The sequence below is a fragment of the Lampetra fluviatilis genome, chromosome 4, assembly GCF_964198595.1.
Source record: "Lampetra fluviatilis chromosome 4, kcLamFluv1.1, whole genome shotgun sequence".
NCBI lineage: Eukaryota > Metazoa > Chordata > Hyperoartia > Petromyzontiformes > Petromyzontidae > Lampetra > Lampetra fluviatilis.
The window spans coordinates 5,194,533-5,214,179 of record NC_136278.1 but is presented as its reverse complement, the minus strand read 5'-3'; the positions used below and the strand labels follow the sequence as shown (position 1 = coordinate 5,214,179).

Here is a 19,647-nt window from a genome sequence, read left to right as displayed (position 1 = left end):
AATGTGGGAGGAAGGTGGGGGGAGGGGGGGATAACTAGCATTGACCCGTGTTGCTGTATGTTCTTGAAAAAAAAAGGATAATTAAAAAATGGGGTAATTTCAGAACCCATTTCTTGTTTCTCGCTGGTGTCAGTCATTCTAGATTTGAAGCTTTCGTGACTGAAATGATTCATACTCTTTGGTTTTTTCGGTAAAGTCACGTAGGTAAAAAATAAAATAAAATAATTTAGTTGTTTTCATTTATTTTATTTTATACCTACGTGACTTTACCGAAAAACCCAAAGAGTATGGTGTCAGTCATTTATTAGCAAGCCACTGGCAGCGATGCACTTTGAGATCTAAATTGAAAACTCACTTCTTCAGAACTAATTTTTGTGCGCGTTTGGTTTGTTTTCCTTCCCCCTGCACCTCCGATGAGTACTGCTGGCTACGTATGGCGCGTAAGAAGTTCAACATATGTACATGCGTCTCTGTTTCGTGACCCCTGCTGTGGTCTCGGTTGGTCAGTCACTGAGGAAATGGCCGTGGGGTGGTCACACGTGGGTGGTTCTCCATCCCCCGGACACCCTCCCCATGTGATGTCATTAAATAGAACTCACAAAGAGCAACAAACATAACCGTCGTATGACCCTTTTCTCACTTAAGGCGATCGAATGCAGTCTAGAATAATGATTCTTGAAGCAGGGGCAGATGCGGTAGAGGTAATGAGGTACATAAGAAAGCGCCACAGGCAGAGTTTATTGGAAAAAAGATTTTGCGTTTTGTAACGATGCAAAACTGAAGTGTGGGTGATGGTAAGCTTTAATGCTTGAATAGGAATTGGAAAGTGTTATATATTTATTTAAAAAAACACACACACAAAATACCCTACGAATATGTTATTTATAACTTTTCCAGAAAACACTAAAATGAAACCACCTACAATACTAATGAATAATATATTCCAAGACAAAATGCACACATTCATCATTGCAAATTGAATGGAGGTATAAAATGTCACAATAAATAATTGCTGTTCTTTTGAATCTCGCAACCAAAAAAGGTTCATGGTGTAATTATCAAAGTTTCATATATGCGCGTTAAAAGCAGAGTAATCATGATTGAAAAATTGTTATGCAATGCAAAGATCATACTTGATTAATTAATTAATTTTGTTCCATTTGTGTTTCGTACTTAAAACGTTGGTATTTCGTTTTATGACCAAAACTTAAAGAGGCAAAAAAATGATTAAAAGTTGGTTAAAAAGACATGAATACAACTAAGTTAATTTCAAACCAAAATACCCGGAGCCAATCTGCACGCACGAGGCAGCAATGCTCAAAAGCTTCGCACAGATAGATTCAATAATCCATTGCTGTGCACTGGCATTTTCCTGGCCAAGCGTTTCAACAAACACGTGCACTTTAGCCAGCAGAATTAAGTTGTTTAAAATGAACGTGTCAAACAAACACTACTTGTGACAATAAACACACATATACATGTACACCTTTAGCACAGTTATCATGTGTCATTACGTTTTGTGTCCAAAATGTTTGAAACTGGAGTTAAGGTGGGGGAGGGGGGGGGTGCCGTAACATGCAACACCTTGCACCCAAAATCGGCAGGATGTACAGGCATGGTATGCATGCTTAACGTGCATGCATAATGTGTGTTGATTAGCCTATGAATAAGCCAACAACTAATACATTTTTATATTCCATCAAGGTCCTTAAGATGTTCTGATTTCCAACTGCTCAGCACTCCCAGGGCTCTAGGTTGCACTCTTTTTGGCGATCGGGCTTTTGTTAGCGTGGCACCCAAACTATTGGGACGCCTTGTCACTTAAAATCAGGCATTCGGAGTCGGTAGATAGATTCAAGTCTGCTTTGAAAACCCCATCTCTTTATAAAGTGGCCTTCCCTCTTTAGTTTGGTCGGTTGCCCTGGCTCTGTTTTTATTTCCTGCTTTTCACGCATTGGGCATTGGGATCATAGGATGGAATGCGCAATTATAGATTTGAATTATTATTAATAACCCAACCGGTAAAGCAACACCCGCCACTCACAGGTGGTCCCCCCCCTGTCCAGGTACTAACCAGGATCCATCCTTCTTAGCCTTCTAAGATTTCATGAGAGGTGGGCCGTCTAGGTAAATTTGGTTATTCGGAGTGATTTAATGTCTATTTGATGTTGCTAGGCATTACACGCATGGACATTCTTTGTTATAAGATGGCGTGCGGACTACGATTACAATGGTGAGAGGATATCTGTGAACATGTTTGAGGAGGAGGAGGAAACGTGCCGCTGCACACCGCCCATTCGGATTGTTAAACATGAAAGGTATGGGCAGTCTTATGGCTGGATTACCAAGTAAGTGAGCAATGAGCAGACATGATACGAATGACTTGTGAAAACCAACAGGATAGGCGGTCTGATTCACAGTGCTGTAACCCATAGTTACCTACGACGTAGGGAATGCATTGCCACCAAATTGAATGCACAATTTGAACATTATTCAAATGTGTTTTCTCCGTTACGGATGCCTGACTTCCAGGAGCATCGTATGTCACTGTGTATGTAGCAAAAAGTGAGCTCTTGACCAGCAAGTGCACGAGACTAGGACATGCAACACAGCAGAAGGTGTATGTAAGCACCACTGCCATAAGCACAGTCCTGATATAACCAACACCTGCTTAGATTACATTGATTTAGGCTGGAGGAATCTGATGAGCTATGAAGCTTTTTTTGCATGGAGACCAGCAAGTAATAAAAGCAAACCTTGCCACAAAGGCATGTGCATATATATACAAGCCCCTACCGTAGTACATAAAAAAAAATGCCTGCACATTTATGTGAAACAATCACAGCGAAAGTTTAAGTTATTATTCGTAACTTTTCATCCCAAATGTATAAAATAAATTGTGAATGTGACATGCACAATATCGAACACTGGAATGGACCATGAATAAATAACCAAATAAATAAATACACGTAGTCCCTAAATAGGTCACATTCGTTTGGCGGTATTGGTTTGAAGAATTTTAAATTTCTTATACAACACGTGCTTAGTTATTTATTCATCATTCCTGTAGCTCTCAATGCTTTCTCCCACCTTATTAAGTGTGTGTCCGCATGACGGCTGCAACCCAAAGAAATAGATCTCCCATACAGCTTTAACAAACTGTCGGAGCAAATGCTTTTAGTGAGCACCTATGAAGGCCTGTATGGCACACAAGGGGGTGGGTGGCCAGCACCACACCCGGCCGCCTTTGTCTCCCGAGTGGTGAAATTTACACACCGTACCACGTACTCATTTGTGGCCGAGTCGACCTACGGGAGGCCCAGGACCGATAGGAACCCGTCTCGCCGGGTTCGTAGCGCAGCGCACTAACCACTACAGTACCGCTGCTACACACACACGCAGTCGCAGATCCACTCACCTGGCAATCTTGACAGCACATTCCGTGCGCACATTCAGCGCCGGCCCTCAGGGTGCAGTTATTAGCATTGCAACAGGGATTATCACACTCCTGCAGGAAGAAGATGCACCCAGGTCAAGGATCAAAGCCATGGCAATTTTGGTTTTTAACCTCAAGACTCCATGACAATTTATCACCCTCAATCAGTGCATTTACATAAAGTTTTTCACTCACAACATCCATTTTTTTTTGGTACGAAACCTAAAACCCGGATAGATAAGCTGTTTTGCAATATAAAACATCGTGGAATTGTATATACAAATATGCACAACATCTGCATGACATGTACGTATGTATCCATTAATTGAATTGTTCTAGAAGGTTAAGTGTCCACATGAACGGCTTTGCATTGAGAAGGGCACTCACCTCAATCTCGCCACAATCACACTGTTCACCATCTTCCACGTAGCCGTTCCCGCAGCGCTTTCCTCCGTAAAGGTCCCGGACGTCCGGCATGTTGTAAAGACACATGCCGCCTCCCTTAGACAGGCTGCTGTCCAGGTCTCGGGTACTGCAGCTGCTGAACTTGCTCGGGAATGGGTGCCTTCTCGACACAAATACGACGACGACAACAACACACAAAGAGAGAGCGCTACAGACACCGAAGGGGCGTACTCGAATGAAATACTGCGCACGAGCACGTTTGGTGCCTGCGCCATTCTTAAAGTGCAAAGCCACCGTGAATGTGCGCTGTCGTTTTAAAACGGACGTTGCCTGCTGAAATATCACGGGGGGCAATTGGGCGGTGACATGGGCCAGCGCGGTAGTGCCGTCGGTCGCTCGTTGCAGAGGCTCATGGCTCGAATTCAGCGGCCGCCCTGATTATCACCGCGGGTGCAATGACCATGATAATGCTAAGGTGCCGCACGTCTGATTCACAGTGGCCATTGTATTGCTGGCATTAAGGATCCGAATGTGTTAAATTTGAAAACTACCCACAAATTACTCATTACTTGACCACACTGATCACTGGTGGGTTGGTAATGGGAGGGGCCACAGAACCAGTCCAGATATCACTGGCGACTGGCGTTATCCATGGCTGGTCATCAAACGCCGGTTCCATAATGAATGACGATATCCACCGTACCACCCTAAGAAAGCTTCACGGATTCTTAAGACTGCTGCTCAAAGGCGACCTGCATCGGGATGTTTGGACAATTCAATTGCAAGGAGTGCGTTTGCATGTGGAAGGAAACATCGGTGCAGGGAGAAAACAACGCGAATATGGGAGGATACCACTCGAAGGTCCACACAGGCATGTTGTTTAGACCTCACGTTATGCTACCACGTTCTGGACATCTTGCAGCCCAGAGGGTTTAGGAGGAGCACAGATCTGGGTGATCCACCAGTTCATGCCTCTAAAATGATGGATTGAAGATGAGCACCGCTCATGCCCAGATTAAAAACTATTGCAGGTATGATCCTGCAATTGCCGCTCATGCCACTGCTGGCTGAAGGGCATGCATGTGAAGGAGTTTTAGAGAGTCCCTATTGGCCTACTCTTCCATGCTGGCAAGACGGAGTTCCCACACTTGACCACACCACACACACTTGATGATTGACACAATTGCACTGTACCCATTCATACTGTTCGGTGGTCAGCGGTGCATAGTGTTTTAAGAAACTCGCCCACTGTTTCAACGTCCTTGCCGGGAAAAATGAATCAGTGACCTCTGGATTGCAACCATTGTGCGAACCATTACAATACCACAGCGGCATCCCATCATGCTGCTACCACAAAGCATTGAGTGACGTCATTTATGTTAGGCTTACGCCATGGAAGCATGACTAATGTGTGATCAGCATTGATACAAAGTGGATCTAATTCCATTGCAGATTTAGTTTTGCATACACATGTTATGTCTGTTGAATGTATTTCACACCATGCATAGCCAACTGTGCTAACGCAACACGGACCTACATGGGCAAAGCGAGTTAAACTACCTTTATTAAAGTGATATTTTCTCTAGCCATTGCCCGAAACGTCATCTATCATATATCTTTCCTTTTAAGGTCACAGCATTATTGACACGGAACGTACTTAATTTGGAGCTTTCGTGACTGCATGAATTACTCTTTGGTTCTTTCGGTAAAGTCACGTATAAAGAGAAAATAATCAATTAAATACTAGCATACGATGTTTTGATTGCAACACAAGCAATCATCATCAGGTATAAATGAAATAGAAACATAAATCTAGTATACTTAGAAATGAAATGTAATACAACAGAGAGTCGGATAACATAACAGTCAACACCCTACCTGGTTGATTACGTTCTTCCTGAGAATGCTAAATTTGAAAGAGAGATAAAACACAGAACCAGAGACATATAGACAGACATATAAGTAGAGACAGATATCACAGAGATACATAAATCTGGAACGGAACGTGTTGAATTTGTTGTTGTTGTTTGTGCTTGGTAACAACCTCCAAACCCAAGGGTGTGGAAAGGAAGTGGGCGGTGTTATTTTAAACTGGTGAGTTTCCGTGATGATAAATGTTGCCCAGAATATTTGTTCTCAGACGCGATACATGAGCCAGAGATTTTTCTGGGAAATGTAACGAAGGCATACATAGTTATGTGCAGATCAGTTCAGACTGGTACAGACCTGGAACAGATTCTAGATTTGAAGCTTTCGTGACTGCAAGGATTCATACTCTTAGGTTTTTTCGGTAAAGTCACGTAGGTAAAAACATTAAAATTAATAAAAGTAAAATAAAATAAAAATCACGAAGTGGCAAGTAACTTGACACAGCTGTCGTGGCTGTGACGGTTCCACCTGAAGACGGAAGCTTGTGTTGCCTCCGAAACGTCGTGATTTTTATTTATTTTACTTTTATTAATTTTAATGTTTTTACCTACGTGACTTTACCGAAAAAAACCTAAGAGTATGAATACCTGGAACAGAAGTATTATCTACTCTCACGTATCTATTTACTCCAGAATGCAATGTCACTCCACATGGCATCGCAATGGAAAACCCTCCTGAAAAAGAAAGGGTTAAGACTCCCATCTTTATCAGCCATGGTCAATCCACTGCTGGATGAGGGCCTGCCGAAGCTGCTCCCATCCCTTACAATCCAGCGATGTGACAATCTGCCCAGCACCTGCACGCAACTAATTTATTCGCTCCATCTCCTGGACATCTGTGAAAAAGAGCTTCATAGTTAATCGGATTCCTCTAGTCTAAATAACGATTTTCCCCCAACTATGCCTGACCTTCGGGCACCATCCCCCCCCCCCCCCATCAATGACGTGTCATGCCCAAAGCCCACTTACTTTTCTTAACAGTATAAATTATATCATTAACCCACGGATGTTCTCTAACACACTTGTTCCTCTGTCCGCCCAAGGCCGTAATTATAATATATATTGGGGGGGACACATCCCCCCAAATAAATATTCAAATATGCACAAAATGTCCCCCCCCCCAATATATTGCTATAAAAATAGCTATGCTATGTAAATAAAAACAACAATTTGATGAACCTTGGCCACAATATCTGGACTTGTCTTCACATAAATCAATGCATAGATTTCTGTTCATATGATTGTGGTTATGGTTGTTCTTTATTAATCCCTAATCTCTGCCATTACATACAATGAAACAAGAAATGGTAAAAAAAGTTAAAACAGAGCAATGTAATACAATACACTATTAGACATTATTGTAAAAAAAAAAGTCCATCCCATGTGTTCGTGAATTTTTAAATATTTTAGGCAGGAAATTAGTTTCCAAATTTAGATCTTTTTCTGGGTTGGAACCCCCAGACACCCTGGAAGATTTGCCCCCCCCCCCCACAATGTTGACTCCATGGCTACGGCCTTGTGTCTGCCTCTCAATGAAATTCCAAGTGGGGGTAGCTAAAGCTGCGAGGGCCATTGGCTCTATGAGCAGTTGCCTCTCGTGCCACGAGCCCCACAAACAACAGCAGGCACACGTGAGCTGTACCCAAGGGTGAATTGAATCTAGATCTAGAACACTCCCAGGGGAGGCAGGTGATGGGTGGGTGGGTGGGGGAGCAGTCCTGAAATGTCAAGCTTTCTTTAAATAGGGCCCTACATTAATAATAATAAAACACGCAATGTATTTCCTCCAGTAAATATCAATAAAATACCAATTTTCAGAGTCTCGGGAGTAGGGGGGGGGCATTCCCCCATCGCTCCCACCTCCCCCCCCACCACCACCCCCACGCCCCTTTGTTCCACCACTGGCAGTACCATTGATTCAAACACAGAGAGCTTAAAACCACAGTATAATATTGTTATTTTTTAAAGATTTATGTTGCCTGGACCAGCTGGATTTGTGTGAACGGTATTTGTTTATCTTTCTATCTATCTTCTGACTTTATCTCTCAGGAAGCATAGAAGAGACTATATACACCACTTTTTCTTTCTGGAGGTCATAGTGTCTGCTGGATAGGGTTACACACTGACAGAGACAGAATACACAATAAACATTCAGGACGGTGCTGAAGTGGCCAAACCCACACGATGGCGTGTAATTATAAAACAAGTACGTTTCAAATGAGTTGTTTATAAGCTAAGAGTGAAATGAGTGAAATTTATATTCCTAAAAAAAGAATAGAATTGTATAACTGCAAAATGTCAGAGCAACTGCATTTACAAATTAAGCAATTTCATAACCATTTAATATGTTTTAGTGTGCAGGCATCACTTGGGGAATTTGATTCACTTTGTGAAAAACTGAAAATGAGTGCAGCACTTTCCAACTATTCTCCAAAATTAAATACTAATTTAAAATCAAATACTTGTTACATATTCTTTCTATATTTTGTGGCACGCTTCATTTGGAGTTGTGAGATCAGCCCACGTGCCAATGCTCGGTGGATGATTCAATTGCTGAATGACAAGACATGGTGGCAGCAACTTAGGGAGGCCTTCATCCAGTAGTGGATTGACCATGGCTGTTGCTGATGATGATGATATGGGTTTCAGATTACCAACCCGGTATTTTAGAGAGTTTTGTCACTGTGATGAAGTGATACAGTGATAAAAAATTCACAAGAGAGAACAAATCTCTGACCTGTCAAATGCTGCTATAATGTATTGGTGGTTCTGGGCATCATAAATGATTTTTTTTTATAATCCCACCCTCAAGAAAGTGCAACAAAATAAAACATATGAAGGGCTTTAGAGGAATGTTATAGTTTATAACTTGAACCAAAATGCAAGTAAGGAATGAAGTGATTGAATATGATACAAACCTTGTCATTAGCATTTTACTGCATTATTCCCAAATGAAAAACATATATTTTACAAAACGGCCATTCAAACTGCTCATCGAATTCTAGAGAATTCTGCTTTCAATTGTCTGTAGGTATTTTAATTTTACATTTCAATTTTACTTGGAGATTTTAGGATTCCATAGATTATAGATACAGGCAGTGTGGTTGTGTGTGGCTCGCGCATTATGCTATGAGCTTGACCTGTCAAGTTATATTCCTGGCCCTGGTTAATACCAGTGCCTAGTGATATCTAAACCTCAACGAACGCACGGTGAACGGTGTGGTTGCGGTGAAGTATAGTTAAACAACTCCCATGTGCAAGGCCTTCATCCTTTCAAATTAGTTCAAAATTAATTAGATTTTTTATGAATCGTATATACACGGAAAAATAAAAGTGTGAAAGCATGTCCCCTTAGCTCACTACATAAAATGACACGTCCGCAGACGACTATCAAACAACTTAAATAACGCAGCTATAGTTGAAAATAAACAAAAAAAGGAATGCGAATACTATCTCATCGGCTTTGCAATACTGTAGTGTGAACACAATTGGGCTGCCCATTTTTAATCAGTGCCTCGACTGCTCTCTGCACAGAACTCACAAGTCATACTTGCACAGCTCGCTCAATGTTATCAATTCCTCAGTGGCTCCTTCAGAACACGGACACATGGGCATGGATGCCCCATTAAAATTTACGGCTCTATCTAAAGGGAGAAGCGTAAAGGAGAAAATCAATTGTCTTCGAAGCAGGTAAGACCTAGAAGCCACTGAAAAGCAACCACGCTCGCTCAATCTAAGATACTCTTGGGCCATTTAGAATTACGGCTATATTCACGACATGCTTATTAAAACATTTTCAATGAGTCTAAAGCACCAAGTGTATTCATTTTGAACAAAAACTTGTAAAATTGTGCTCATATTTAGAAGTGTAAAGTCAAAGTGATGCATTGCTCAAATGAGCAATGAAGTGGTGCTCATCTCTCGTTTACAGGCCTGTGCCGCTGGTGGAAACCACATTCATAGAGCGGCTCGCGATTGCAATGGAGCGAGCCGCTCTTTCGACCGCCGAGCTACCTAACCAGATACCGAAGTAGTTGCTAAAATGGCATATTTCAATGTCATTATGAGATATGACAAAGTCAGGAAATGGCACTCGTGGAGATGATGGCAGATGCTCAGGAAAATAGGAACAAAACGCATACGACAAATCTACCACTGCGGAGATGGAGCGAGCCAGTGTTCAGCATATGATTACACTGCTGGATCAAGTGAGATGGTGGCAGCTTGGGAAGGCCTTCATCCAGCAGTGGATTGACCAGTGCTGACGATGATGACGATGATTTGTGAGATGTGCATGGCTTTCGCAATGAGGCTTGAGTGGCCAGAACTTTGCATTGCATTCCATTGTCACGTGAAAGACAAGTGAAGAGTTAATATCTAGAAACAACTGATTTTCCATTCCATTTGATACACACATGTTTAACTGCAAATGCAGTTGGAAAACACACAGACACCAAACAAAAAAGTACGGGAATTGGTAATATGATACAGCCATAACAATATTAAATTTCACGGTTCCGTTACTGCAGAGATCAAGAATTATCTCCTGGTTTTCAGAAAACCATATCCGATCCGGTAGTCTGGACTTAAGGTTAAGCTAGCCATGTATGGCAGATTGTGCTACTAATATCATTAACATTTACCAGCACACACTGAATCGCACATGAATATAAACTAATTACTTTGACAAAAGGGCAGTTAGAAAAAGCACAGCAGCTTACACCACCAGATGAAAATATGTTTTATCAACCGTATTCTAGAGGCTGAATACCATTTTTACTACAAATCGATTTTAAAAGTAATTTGTTCACGACAAATTTTGTTGCAGGGTATGCTCTTATTTTATAATTATTTATGCTTATGCACTGATTTCGATTTCTTTGGCAACGTGGTTGTTTTGACCACGATTTTAGTTTGGTTATTGTTGGCCCTGCTTTCGATTTGCTTTGATTTGTATTAACTGCATCGTTGTATTTTCTTTCTACGTCACTGCTCAATCTTTCTTTGATCCAGGCCACTATTGCAAACGAGATGACCCTCTAGTCATCTCCCCAGTTACACAAGATACACTTGAAACCCAAAATCCATTTTCAAGCACACGTTTATAGCCGTCAATGATAATGATCACGTTGTTTTGTAACAATCGACTGATAAGGAACACAATGTCCTGATGTATGGAACAGTAACATAATTATTATTTGCTGGGCATACATACATGCTCTATTTATACAATGACCGCTTTTAAAAATTATTCCCATTCACGAGTTCACATCACAGCCAGTGCCGACTCAGCACCCCATCCCTCTAGGGCCAATAAAATGAGTACCATCTTGAGGGCACCTTTGGTGGGGTGTCAAGATCGATTTCTCCATGGGAAACAGTTCCAAGCCACAAAACTACAGTGCATTATTGCCACCACTGGCTCAAGACGGTTATAAGTAATTGAGCAAAACCACAATTCATTGTTGGGTTTTTTCAAGCTTTGATCTTGTAAAGACTCCATGTGTGGTGCAATGGCGCAGTGGTTAGCGTGCCGCGCTACGAACCCGGAACATAATGCATTGCATTTCATGGATACACAAATCCAATTTTGAGGAAATAAGATAAGCATTTTTTTCCTTCTAGATATGATAAGACCACATTATTGGCATAGTGTATTTCATACTGCCCATTGAACAGTAAACCTTCATTTACATTTTTTTAATAACAGACATCTCATTCAGTTACACTTATTTTACAGCGGTTTGAGAATCAGACATAAGGGCATGAGAGTTCCATCATGCATCACAAAACCAGAAAAATCATGCATGCACAACGCTTGCCAACGTGCATTTGACTTTGCACAAAAAGCAGTTCTAAGGAAATTCGTTTTAAATCTAGATGATTTAAAAGTGCAAATCTCCAGTGGCTTCCTAACCGGAACAGCGTTCCAGAAGGCCGCACAAGCGCATCTGAAAGCGCGCGATGCAGTAGCCGCCTTTATCATACCCCACGTTAACCGCAGGCAGACACGTGGATACAAAGACGAACAGACGAACAGAGCCGATGCATTATCACTTTCAGTCGCGGTTTGGAAAGTGTTAAAAGCCATTGTCATGCCTAACAGCAGCAACCATATTAATAAGAATCGTAGATGCCACATCAGCAGCAGCAGCAGCAGAAAAAAAAGACACGTAGCATTAAAAACATTGCTATGATTTTCAGCCCAATAAAGTATCCATCAGAACTCAAAGCAAGAATAAAAGATTAAGGAGCATCGTGTTCTGGAGAGCAAAAAAAACATTCAATGTGATGCCATGCGGATACGAAACAGGAGAATTGTTTTACTGTATACCATACATCGTTTCCCTTGGTGTAAAAAAAACCCAAAACCAAAACAAAGGACGAGAACTCTTGACAACATTTACAACACCAGTTCAAAACAAATTGCCTAGCAACACCGAGGTCCGTGTTGCAGGGCATATGGATCCAATTAAATTTCCTGAGCAGTGGAGCGCCTCGGAGGACAGAGTTCACAATTCGAAGGGAATCGCTTTGACATGACACACAGTTTCAATTATTTGTTTTTCGCTTGTGCTGTTAATTTGCCTATGCAAACACGACTACATGTGTATCGTCAATCTAACCAGGCTCACTGTGAACTGGACCTAAGTAAAAAAAAAATAGTCGAGGCAGTACTTTGTAGGTATGCGTGGGCCAATAGAAAAGTAATGCGAAGCCAATAGTCATATGTTGAACGTTTCTGTCATTTAAGAACATGCAGTGATATGAAAATGTTTTTGAAAGTGCTACGCCAGTTGTTTTAATACACTTTGACCCTGCCTTAATATTCCGTGCAAGTGATAACAAAGAATGGCCGATGCCCCAGAGCTTCACATCATAAAATTGTAATATTAAAGCTCTAAATACAGTCATACATTTTACTTGCCACGTTGGGTTTAACTATAGAAAATGAGAAAAACATCCCATTGAGATATGTCTATGATTAACTGTGCCGCATCAGCAGAAATTTTAAAGAGAGGAAAAAACGTCTCAAGAATTAAAATATGTGCCGAACAAAAGGCAATATAATGTCCATGTTTCAGTTTTCCTTCACTGACATTTCAGTGTATATTGCATGTGTTTATTTGATCTGGTTGGATAATCACATAAATGTGTAAATAGTGAATGTGCACTTTAGTCTAAACAAATATAAAATATACTCTGATCTGTGCATGATTGTCTGAACATAATCATGCTTCCCCCTGTCTTAAATAAGCCCAAAAATATAAAAGTCTGTGTTGCGTTGAACAGGACTCCGTCATTTGTATTGAGTGAGCCTGCTGAGAACATCTGGAAATCCCACAGCATTTGTTCGAAAAGACTGACTCTGCTGATGAGATGCAGAGTGTTGAAGACCAGTCAAGGATGTGATTGCGTCAACAAATGTTGCGGGAAAATATTGGTCTGGGAAGCCAATAGGCCCGCAGGACTAAAACATATCTTTTACGTTCTGTTCATGTATCTCAGAGTGCATTCCTTCCAGTATGCGAGGAATCAACCACACCCAGCCACGCCACGCTCCAATTCTATAAATTCACAGTAATCATGCATCGTTGGGCCAGTCGGCATCGCGTATCCCTCGACTACTTCCTGTCCGCATCCTGAAAACCTTTACCATCCTCCCCCTTTACTAACTTCACCCCTCACTTTCCCTATCATCACACCCTTCCTTGCCATCCCTTCCCCTCCCCAACACTCGAACGCCATCCCTTTTCCCCATCAGCCGATACTCATGTACCATTTTAGAATTCTTGTAAAGCACTTTGACGAAAGCGCTCTATAAAATCCTAGATAAGTTAAGATGTGGTTGGAACCGTTGGACCAACATTGGCACAACATTGGTCCAATGTTCCACGCGTACTGGGGCAATGACAATTCAGTGCAGTAATTCAATTCAAGAGTCAGTGATTCGGTCTTGTTTTCACCTCATTTAAACTCGTTGTCTCGACATTAGCTATAATTGTCATGTAAGATGCCGAGCATGCAAATAGTCAAGTCATAGGGGCGGGTGCGCTAATTTCCTATTTACAGCCCTGAGCAACTGATGTAAATTCTGCATTCCCATAGTGACGACTCATCTATCCATAGGACAACCATTGTTGACTTCAACTTTATCCATAGGACAAAGTGGAAGCGATACCTCAATCAGGGATTGAACTCGCAACCTTCCGACTGCGAGCCACTTCTCTATACCGCCGAGCCACCTGGTCGGTTTGTAAATAACGGGACTCTTCCACGCACAATTCACTTGGCGAGCAGATGTGCAGTGCCGAGCACAGTGTGCTGGGAAAATATGAACAGCTGGGACATTTCTTTAAAATAAATCACAGTTACAATGGGCTGTGAACTTGTTGACCTGAGCTCAATTCGCAGGCATTAGCAAGTGACACCTGAACCATTTCTGGGTTCCCTGTCTTCAACAAGCAGCACTGAGCAATACGGTGACGTGAAGCAATTCCCATGAGCAGCAATCTGGGGGGAACCGTCGTACAAAAGTGTGTTGACAAACTATGGCAAATTATCGTCATTAATGATCATATCCTCAACATTAGATTTTAAATAGGTGAATTAAAGCATCGTTACTCATTTTGTCAGTGAAAGTCAACTGTTCAGCTACTGAAGTTTGATCATAGCGGGCATTCAGCAGGAAAGTAAACTCCAATGCTGCTTAACAATGCTTTTATCTATTAATACTGGGAAATGCATTCGTTAGACCACAAGTACCGACTCTACAACCACAATATAAAATGTAACCACAGGTCATTGCTAAGAAAGAATGTATTTATCTAGCCTTGGAACGACCGTCACATGATATTTACAACCTGGGAGTAAATAAGCCTCTGGCGTTCATTGTCCCTTCAAATGCACAACACTCAATGAAGCTGCGCTTGTCAGAAGATAGGCAACACAATCCCAGTTCCCCTATGCAGGAACACACTTCAAACCCAGTGCTCACACCACCCCTGAAGTCTGTCTCACTGCCAGATGTAGCATGGCTCAAACTGTGTGCTATGAAATGTTCTCAAATGCCTGCTACTGTATTCTTGCACACACAGACACATCTTCAAAGACACAATAACAACATTATAGCCAGCTGATGTTTGGAGAAATTTCAGTGTGGACCAGCTGCATAAGCATTACTGATGTGCTCTCCAATGGGATTTGTCGGGTCGTACTTCATATGTTGGCGTTTCACTCCACATGCTGGGAGCTTCTTGAATTATTGAATATTGAACATTCAATATTCAGCAAGTGAATATTCAGGGACTGAAAAAAGTTCCCAGCCACATGACGTGAAACATCAGACATCGCGTGGAGCGCTCAGTGCAATCTAAACACCCGTCTCAGAATCAGAATCTTTATTTATCCTGCATTAATCCGATGAGATATGACGCTCTTTTTCATATATGTCCAATAGGGACGGGTAAGCCAGTCGGATAGCCGTATATCCGGTTTGAAACCTATTCGTGCTGCAGCCCATGTCCACTGCCATTACCCCCACTGCAGAAATATCAAATTTATAGGAACCATTATGAACAGTTCCGAAATAAACATTCGGTATTTTGACAAATGCCTGTATGGCGTGTTGTCGCATATATCGGCCCACTTCAACTACTGTATATGACACAACCGCGAAAACCTACGCATGTATACGAGTCATTATTATTTAAGCATCCCATCAGTGAATGTATAGATGTACAGTAAAGAAAAGAAACCCTCGAAATAACTCCGAATAAACTACAAGGGTACAGTTAAGTCGCTTTTAACGTAGACGGAGGTTGCAATTCAGCTCCAGCATTTGTTATTTTTGGCAGATGTAAGCTCTCCGTGTTTATTGGTGGTGGGAGATGGGGAACGCTGGCCAAGAGAGTGATTAGCCAGCTTAAAAAAAAACATGGTAATGGTTGTGCTTGAAGCGTGTTTGACAGACAAGGTGATATGGCCTTTGCGACATTGCATGGGGGAGGGCATTCCGAGGCTGGCTAGGGAGTCAGACGGTGTCAAGGTTGTAGGCTCGAGTGATTAACAGAATGAAATGGATTGATTACTGCCTCAAATAATTGTGTTCAAAAAGGCCATTCTTAGGCAATCATTCGAACGGGTAACCACGTGGGTATGCCCGGTCAAATCGGATTAAAATAGCAAAAGCAATAGAGGCAGCTTGGGTTATTATATATAAACACTGTAGCATCTTCAAGCATACACATAATCCATCACAAGCCCCAAGCCTTAGTAGGATGTTTGCCAAATTATTGGTTTATGGCGATCCTGTGTGTGGTTTTTTTAATAACAGATTTTACAAAAAATGTAAATACATATGTGAAATTTAGGCTGTTATATATATAAAAAAAATTTGAAAAAAAAAATCTACAAATCAAAAAAACAAAACAGTAAACACAAGACTACAACATTTTTATTATAAAGAACTCATTGGGGACTCAAATCGCAACCCCAATTGGTGACAATTCATTGAACCAGAAGGAGAAAATCATTGTAGTCATGGTGGAAAGAGATGTACACGGTTGTAAATTTTTATGCAATAATTATGAACCACACTTTATCATGCATTTAACAATCCTATTCCAAACAACCTTACAATATGCACACCATTCATACATATGTATGTTGGACTCCTATTCGTACTGCACAAAGACTTCTGTGCTATTCAGAGGTCCGGGGGAAGGACAACAAATTGAATACAAAAATATGTCATAAAGAAATGAATTTTCAATTTAGATTTAACAGTGCATAGCTCCAGCGGCACTAATGAAGAGAGTGAATACACTATGTAACACGAGTTTTGTTCCTGGGTAGTAAGTGTTTTTTCTAATTGCTTATGCCTCAAAACAATAGAAAATGTCTATTATTCCCCACAAACTTTGCTGTTGTGACCAGGACTTTATATGAAAGAATGACACAAATGCACACGACTTCTCATTGAAAATATGTACATTTCAAAATATCACTGTTCTGGCCACAAATAGCCATTTACTGTACTTTTGAGGCATAAGCAAGTAGGAAATAACACTTCCTACGGAAGAAAATATATATATAGTTTATTGTTACACAGTGTTATCAGTAACCAGGTGTCATACATCATCCATGACAGTCGTGTGCTTTATTTAGCAAGCGTTTCAAAGAGACTCGTGGAACTCTTGCGCTCATGATGGGTTCTCAATCTACTTTTTAAAATTGCTCTACTCTGGCTGTGACGGGTGGAGCGGTGGCACTGTGTTTAGCATGCCTCGCTATGAACCCAAAGACTCAAGTTTGATTCCTGGCCACTACTAACATCATTGGCAAGTGATATCGGAACTAGTCCTTTCCCTTCCCACCACCATGTACCTCTCTACCAACCTCCGATTAGCACGGTTGCCTACGTACGGTGCGAAAGAAGTTCAACATACATACAGCCTGCATTAACCAGCATGGTTGGGTATGCTAAAACAAAATCTATTAACAACATAGCAAAGGGGAGGCATTTTTCCATTTCTGAATTGAGCATGGATAGATGGATACGGCTACCGTTGTTATTTACACAAGTTTCTGAGGATACTAGCGTAGTGTAACGGTTAGCACACTGGACGTGCCATCGATTCGTTCCCAGTGCGGCGGGTTCAAACGACGGTGCAAGTTGCTTGGATCCCCCGTGCCTCGATCCATCCACCCACTGTTAGTCGATGGGCAGGTTGCGCGTAGTGGGGGGCGAACCGTGGGGACTCCCGCGTCTTGAAAGTTGTCTGGCCAGTGTCGAAGAAGAGGCCAAAATACCTTCTCTTGGAGGAGGCTCTAGAGCTCCCCTCTAGCAGAAGCTCCCTGCTCACAGCGGCGGCACAATAAAGCAATTGCAAAGCCGCACCTTCACCTTGGCTGGTTTACGATACATGCGAGCGCGCGCTGCGTTCCACATCGAATGTCGAATCTCGCACGTGGGGCTTACCCGGTTGATGGTGCCATGATGCAGCCGCCCTGCTCCGAGTTGGCTTGGCAGTGGCACCTGCGCTCTGGCGTGTCGTGGTTCATGCCGAAGTTGTGGCCCATCTCGTGGGCCATGGTGGCCGCCAGTCCCACAGGGTTCACAGCGTGGTCCTGAGCGAGCGGACGGAGCAAAACAATACTGCTTGGCCAGTCCGCATTAAACAGAATGAGCGTTTGAGGACCGCGTACCATTGCTCATTGGCAGCGCTGAGGTCGAGGTGACATTGATCGATAATACCGATAACTGGAAATAAAGTTTAACACGTAGGCTTTCGCGACCAATATCATCCATAATAGAGGTTTTTTTGGGTTAGATCTCGTAAATATATAAATGTGTCATTAGAACCCGCCACCACCAACTAGTAAGGGTTGTCACGTAAACAGAACATGCCAATTCGTAACTAGTACAGCACACCGGTGTGTTGGAGAGCCAAGCCACAACATTTACAAACTGGCATCATCGCTTGATGAAGCTAGTTGTAATTACTGGCGAAACGTCGTACTCAGATTGTAAATGTTGTGGCTTGGCTCTCCAACACACCGGTGTGCTGTACTAGTGACGAATTGGCCACGTTCTGTTTACGTGACAACCCTTACTAGTTGGCTGTGTCGGGTGGTGGCGGGTTTTAACGACAGATTTATATATTTACGCGATCTAACCCAAAAAAAACTCTATTATGGATAGAAATAAAGTGTTCAGAGTTTAGCATTTTTGTGTTCCACAATATATTTTTAAATAAATAAATTCTGCCCACATTCTGGAGATGGGTGTTAATAAAAAATACATGATGGTGTCAGAGGTTTTTTTTTAATCCACCAATTTATTTTACCGTCATTGCACATAATGTAAAATAAGTGGTGATTGACACGCTCCGATTACGCACATTAGAACACCGTTCCAGTGCCCGGCACTCGGGGAAATTAGCTTCTGCATTACAAACTTGCATTTATAATTATATAAATTTGTATCTGTGCTTATAGACGGAGGGGGACTGGGTGGAGGCGGTATGAAATAGAGAAGAGCGAACAACAGTGAGTGATGATACGGGGTCCTTAAACCACATACAAGCATATCATGGGACCTCCTTTGCCAGTACCAAAATATACTAATAGGGGTTTTCCCCTTTTTTTGGCAACAAAAACTGACACCTTTTGCAAGGAATCATGCTTACATTAACCACAATACTTGCAGTCGAATGCAAAGGAGGTCCAATGATGTAGCTGCTCACCCCGAGCTCTCATTACTCTGATAGTGCGTTGTCTTTGAACTGTGCGCCTTTTGGCGTAATCTGGTCGAACACCATATGAGACTAGGCTCTAAAGAAAGCTGTCTCTGGTGTGGACCAATCAGTTTCAAAGACAATGCATAAATTATCAGAGTATTGTTTTTTTTTGCATTTGACTGCACGTATTGTGGTTAATGTAAGCATGATTCCTTGTTGCCAAAAAAGCGGAAAAACCCTATTAGCACAAACAAGCAGTCAACATTTTCTCACGAACATACAACAGCACGGGTCAATGCCACGTAGCTAACCAGCCCATGCATACCACCGTCCGATAGATACCACCCCACCCCGCCCCGCCCTCCCTTTTTTGTTGAGAAAAGTTATTTTTAAGGGTACGGTGGGCAGAGATGCGGAGAATTTGAGTGACCACTTATGGAAACCAGATGTAATGCAAGCACCAAAATCTAGTTTGTTCACACAGTAGTCACCGACATGCTCCATTGACATTAGAACCGTACCCAGAGCCTCGTTGGAGGTGGGAACGAAAAAAATTAGATTTTCCCTCCCCAACCCAATGCGTTATATTGGACAACCACAGCCGAAAGGACAGCTCTACCCAAAGCTGCCATCC

At 42.0% G+C, this 19,647-nt stretch overlaps 1 protein-coding gene across 6 annotated transcripts in view; it reads right to left on the bottom strand.

Annotated features, from left to right (window-relative positions):
• Positions 1-19,647, bottom strand: part of LOC144931507 (disintegrin and metalloproteinase domain-containing protein 12-like) — a 162,731-nt gene that overhangs the window by 35,686 nt on the left and 107,398 nt on the right. For all 6 annotated transcript variants that reach the window (XR_013636574.1, XM_078855435.1, XM_078855437.1 and 3 more), the window contains exons 11-13: positions 17,753-17,901; positions 3,824-4,001; positions 3,419-3,508 (exon numbers count right to left, since the gene is read on the bottom strand). Coding sequence is in view for 5 of the 6 variants with exons in the window: in XM_078855435.1 (XP_078711561.1) it covers positions 3,419-3,508; positions 3,824-4,001; positions 17,753-17,901 (417 nt within the window). In the remaining variant the exon portion in view is untranslated. The remainder of the gene's footprint in view (positions 1-3,418; positions 3,509-3,823; positions 4,002-17,752; positions 17,902-19,647) is intronic.